Source organism: Rhagoletis pomonella, unplaced genomic scaffold (genome assembly GCF_013731165.1).
Source record: "Rhagoletis pomonella isolate Grant_MI unplaced genomic scaffold, Rhpom_1.0 Rhpom_scaffold_00143, whole genome shotgun sequence".
In the NCBI taxonomy this organism is placed as follows: domain Eukaryota; kingdom Metazoa; phylum Arthropoda; class Insecta; order Diptera; family Tephritidae; genus Rhagoletis; species Rhagoletis pomonella.
In genome coordinates this window covers 66-6119 of record NW_023458697.1, presented here as the reverse complement: position 1 = coordinate 6119, position 6054 = coordinate 66, and the positions used below count along the sequence as shown (strand labels likewise).

Here is a 6054-nt window from a genome sequence, read left to right as displayed (position 1 = left end):
TTCGATATGTTTGCCATATTTTAATGCATTTCTGGTAAATCTGCATCTTTAAATTTTAAATCAGAATTTAATTATTATTTTATGATTTTTATTTTTTTCGCATTTTAATTCTAATTATTATTGATTTTTATTTCTTCGATCACAAATAATGCGTATTTCATGATTTTTATTTTTTCGCTCAGACATAATACTTATTACTGAGTTTTATTTTTCCGCTTAAAAATAATGATTATTTATAAAATTGAAAACGACGCAACTTACTGAAATCTTGACCTGAAAATTATGGGACTTATTCCTTTTATTAGGGTGTCGCTACCTCTGAAAAGGATTCGATGGAAATCACGCTGGTATAGCTTTTTAAGTGAAAAAGTTAAACTCAATAATAATTATTATCTTTGAGTGAAAAAATAAAAATCATAAAATAATCATTATTTTTGGTCGAAAAAAATAAAAATCAAGTAATAATAATTACATGCAGCGAAAAATTAAACTCAAATATTAATTATTATTTTTAATCTTTATTTGTTAAAATCGAAAATTAAAAATCGTTGTAAATTACAGTAGGATGTACGAACACAAATACGTGAGTATAGTTAAAATTGTTTTACGACGATTACAACTTGTAGATTTTTTTGGTTAAAATTTTAATAGGACGACAGGATTTCTCCTGAAAATTTGCAATTGTGGACTATTTTTAATTGGTCTGACAGGGCCGTATGATGAACATTAAAGTTTTATATTCAACTTTTTTAACAAATTCTTTTGCTTCTGCACAAAAAATAAACAAAATAAAGTGTTTTACTGTTTGACATGTTCTCACGGGTTGATTAAGGAATTAATGTGGCAGTACTAATTTAAAAATTTTAAAAATATATTTTGAAACATTTTTTTCCTTTAGTACCCTCATATATATATATTAGTAGGATTTGAATTAATCTAAGATTCAAACTCATTTAAATTTAAAAATCTTGTAGGATAATATTTTTAAAGAACATATTTGACATGTTCCAAAATGATAATTGAAAAGTTATGATTAATCTTGTTTCGAAATCTCTTTTCAATTGATAGGCATTAAGGTATTCATATTTTGTGTAAAGTTTTGGAAATATTATAATTTATGGTCCTTTGGAAAAAATCTTAACTCCCGCGTAAAAAACCAAAAACGCAGATGTACTCAATATTATGTCCTGATACTGCAGGGAGTATAGCAATACCGTCTTATACAGAAGAAAAATTAGTAAATTAACAAAACAAGCCAACTGCACTAAGTTTATTCTGATAACTTTGACTGCAAATCAGCACGGTTTGCCGTGGTCCGAATTGAATAAAATTTTATTCGGATAGTTTTTAAGACAAAATCAATAAAATGATGCGTTAAAAATAACATCTTTGGTTTTTTGGTGCAGTCTAATATAGATATGTGTGTATATGTACATACATACATACATATATGTCAAATCAACCATTTTTTAATTGGATTAATTTTAATTGAAAAGGTAACAACAGCTATAATTACATTAAAAATAAAAAATAAAAATAACAAATAAAAATAATTAATTAAAAAAAAAAGATATGAAAAAAATTCTGCTGGCAGTGGGATTCGAACCCACGACTTCGTAACAACTTTTTGTTAAGATGAAAGAACAGAGCTATCCATATGAAACGTAAAAATTAACTCGGCAATATAAAGATATATGAGTGCTTTAATAAGTTCACCCTGTGTCTGCGGCAGTATTGCCGATTTACCACGCCGCAAAGTCGCGGGTTCGAATCCCACTGCCAGCAAAATTTTTTTTTCACCCTTTTTTTCTTTTAATTGTTATTTTTATTTTTTTTTATGTAATAATGGTTGTTGTAACCTTTTTAATCAAAATTAAATTTAGTTGAAATTAATTCTCTATGACTACGGGCCCATGTACATATTTAATATTCTTATTTGGCGCTGTAACCGCCTAGGCGATTTTGGCCGAGTTCAACAAAGCACGTCAGTCTTTTCTCTTTTGTTAGGGCTGCCGGATATCTCTGTTGCCAAACCGGGACACTGTGGTAAATCTAACACAACAATTATGACTACTAGGTATGGCCAAGGTGTGTTAAAAAAGGTGGGGTTGACAACTCAGTGAGGCTCTCTTTTAAGGTATTATAACGTCAAAAAACAAATCAACGAAAAATTACACTGAAGATGCCACAACGCCGAAACCGGTTTGCCTGCAAATCAATCTTGACAAGGGATGACGGTAATTTGTTCTAAAATAAATCATAAACAAATGACGCACTCTTCTTTGCAAGCGGAAAGGAATTTATACTTTCTTTCTTTCTTTGGCATTTTTATGTTCTATAAAGTTTGTCGCGAAAACTTACATTGGAAGTAAAGCACGCACGAAAAACAAACAAGCAAAACAAATAAAAAACAGCTGATGCTAATAAGAAAGGGCAGTTTGCACGCTCTAAAAAGTGCATGTATAACTACAACTGAAAAGTGCCTAATTTTCCACCAGAATCTATGTAAATATACGCATAAGATGTTTAAGATTTGATTTTGAACATTCGATGTTTAAAATATATACATAGATGTACATATGAAATGTTTAAAATTGCAAAAATTTTGAAAGTAAAAATACATTTTCTACTAATAATAAACATTAAGTGCTGACATTTACTAAATTTTCTACATTTTATGTGTAATTTTGCTCTACGCGATAAATTTGGTATGTAAAAGTAAACAGACAGTGTTTGATTTTGCAGGAGGGGAAACTAGTTAACTCTCTTCATAAGCGTTAATTTAAAACAAAAATCTTTTAAAGCAAATTTTAAACATTTGATGTGTAAACTTGAAATTGTGAACATTAAGTGTTTAGAATTCAATAAACACACATATTTTAAATTTGCTCTACGCTAAACATATGATAAGCACAAGTAAACAAGCAGTGTTTAATTTAGTTAACACAGTGTGTAAATTTGCACTCATTAAGAGAGGAAACTGGTTACCTATCTTAATATGCGCAAATTTAAACACAATTTTTTTAGAGTGGATATCGATCACCACAAGGGCACCGGTAGTGATTTTTGAACTTATTAAAATTTGGGCATATAAATTGAAAACCGGGACACTTAAACGAAACCCGGGACATTTTAAGGTTGGACCGGGACACCGGGACAAATAGTCTAAAACTGGTCAGCCCTATCTTTTGTGCCAATTGGAAATGCCAAGTGAAGCCAAGTCCTTTTCCACTTGGTCTTTCTATCGCAGTGGTGTCCATTAGAACGACATGGCCTAGCCAGCGGAGCCGCCTCATCGGATGTTGTCATTGTCCATGCTTACCAGCACGGGCATAAAAGTTTGTGGCTTACATAGCTTTTGTGCGATACAAGATTGCCTTACAACGTTTAATATTGTTACGAACAAGAATGACTAATAATCCTGCCTTAGCTTTGTTATCTTGATGGTTTGTGTAGTAGACTAAATTTATATTCTACTAACTTACAAATATTTTCTAAACTAATACACTCCTCACCTACGACACCGTCTAGCGCACCGCGTAGATCATGTACCGCTTCCAATTTGCAAGCGCCACCACGTTCCGCATTGAATTCGTGAATGTAGAGGAAACCCTCCTCGCTGGCGATCAACACCTTCAATTGCTTCTGCACGTATGTCAGTCCACAAATGTGACGCATGCCAGGCTGTGCTATGACCGCCGTAGCGAAGGCGCGATCCTGCGCGAGCACATCGCTCACTTGCGTTGGCAAGAGATATGAGGATACAGCCTTCGAAAAGTAATCGGACCAGCCGCTACCCGAGGCGCCCGGCGATGTGGAGACAAGCGATGCATCAGCAGCTGGCGCTACAGCATTTTCAATTTGCGCTTCACTTTTGCCCGGCTGCGTCGACTGCTTTTCCAATTGTTTAGCAGCTGCAGCAGTATTTGACGCTTTCAAAGCGTCAGCTGGAGGAGTAAAATTTAAGTAAAAGTGATTTTAGAAATATGTTCATCCACTAGTTCCTCGATATTACTCACCCTCTAGCGCCGTCATCACAGCTTTTTCATCGATTTTGAATACATGCACGGTCTCTGTATTCGAGGTGACACAGAGAAATTGTCCATTAACCGAAAATACCAGCGATGCTATGCGTACGCAACGTTTCACGCCGCGTCTAAACTCCTGCACGCGCTGACCAGTCTTCACACAGAACACACGTATCACAGTGCCACGCTCCGAGGCGGTCGCCAGCAGTTGGCCGCTAGGTGAGAAATTCAATGCCGACAAACGACTTTCATGCGCCCGAATTGTGATGCCTGACTTCAGTTTGGATGCATTGTAGAGACGCAGCTCACCGCTGGTACTGCAGATGGGAAAGGCTAAGTGCGAGTTTAGCGATAGGGAACACAAGCCCAGCTCGTTGGGTGCAATATTCTCAATGGCATAGAGCATCTTCATGTCGCGTATGTCGTGAATGTGTATGCTCTCCGCTAGACAGGCAATCAAACGCGTACGATTCATGCGTATGCTGAGTATATTCGTAGGGTAGACACAATTGCAGATTTTCTGATTCTTCTTGAAGTGCAACATTTGCAAGCAGTGCGGTTTCTCGGCAGTGACCATCACCACAAGGGAGCTATTGAATAGGCGCTCGATCAAAATGATATGCTCCGAATCTCTGGCGTAGATTTCCTCAACCTTGTCACAACTATTGATGGAGAAAATGCGAAAGCCATCGCTACCATCCAAAACGGAAATCGAACTGTAAGCGAGAGAAAAAACGCTTTAACACACTTGAAATTTCCGTCATAGAAAATTTGTTTAAAATTACACTGTACGGCAAAATTAACCTTTTCTCTGGATTTATATCCTTGTAAAGGTGATTAAACCCCCTTTCTTCCGATATGCATATTTGTATACTTCGTATATAAAAATCTTAGAAAAAACACATTTAAAGGAAAAAATACCTTTTTTTTATAAAAAAAAATATTTTAAATAAAAAAATTATTTTAAACAAAAAAACAGTTTTTTAAAAAAATAGTATCATTGTAAAGACGATTAAATCCCCTTTCTTCTGATATGCATATTTATATACTTCGTAATAAAAATTTGAGAAAAAACACATTTAAAGGAAAAAATACCCTTTTTTATGTAAAAAAATTAAAAAAAAAAATTACTAACCGATTTTTAAAAGGTTGGTATCGCAATTATAAATAGTTGAAATGTTACTTTCAATTACGAATTAAATTAAAACAAGTAAAAAAGTCTAAGTTCGGGTGGAGCCGAACATTAAATACCCGGCGCAAGTATTAAATATAGTTTTCACCTTTCTCAAAACTGCCGTTACCCTGTTTAACCCCTATTTCTAACAATTCCGATAATATGTTCAGTTATACGTAATGAGAAAAACTTGTACTTGTTGATGTGAACGGTACCACGCCAAGGGTTCGAAATTTCAGACTTTGGTATCTATACTGAGTACTCAATCTGGCATCGAGCTCATGGTATCGATACTTTAAAAGTATCAGGGAAAAAGTATCGATACTACTCAGTATCGGACTCATTGAACTAAAATTATTTTATTCTTCAATCGGATATCTAGTTCTTTCCTGAAATTAAAACAATAGAAATTTAAAATATTTGATTTTTATTTCATTGCAGAACTGGCTTTCACGTTAGAAGTAATTTTAACGATAAATGTACATATATACATACATATGTATATATATATATATATATATATACTTTTACGAATTTCAAATTTTATTAAGAATTTTTGTAAACTTTTTGGCTATGCATTTTTGTAGCCTATTCAATTTTAGTATAACAATGTGCAAGTTTGAATTAAAAGACAACGGTAGTAGGCTACACGTAAAGTTGAATAGGTTACAAAACTGCATACTGCATAGGTTTCAAAAAATTCTGCATTTTCGTGAACTTTGCGTAAAGTTTTATGGCCTTATTCATAAAAAATAGAAAAGGTTTATAAACTGAAAAATGTAAGGAAATGTCATTTTATTAAGCTCTTTAAACCTGCTTTATTTTTTATCAATAAGGCCATTAAACTTTATC

At 33.6% G+C, this 6054-nt stretch overlaps 1 protein-coding gene across 1 annotated transcript in view; it reads right to left on the bottom strand.

The window, feature by feature from the left end:
- LOC118750106 (WD repeat domain phosphoinositide-interacting protein 1) overlaps positions 1-4744 on the bottom strand; it is a gene marked incomplete at its 5' end in the record, with an annotated part of 6431 nt that extends 1687 nt beyond the window's left edge. The window contains 2 exons of the mRNA XM_036484842.1: positions 3482-3947; positions 4020-4744. Of these exons, the coding sequence (XP_036340735.1) occupies positions 3482-3947; positions 4020-4744 (1191 nt within the window). The remainder of the gene's footprint in view (positions 1-3481; positions 3948-4019) is intronic.
- Between the last annotated feature and the right edge of the window lie 1310 nt (positions 4745-6054).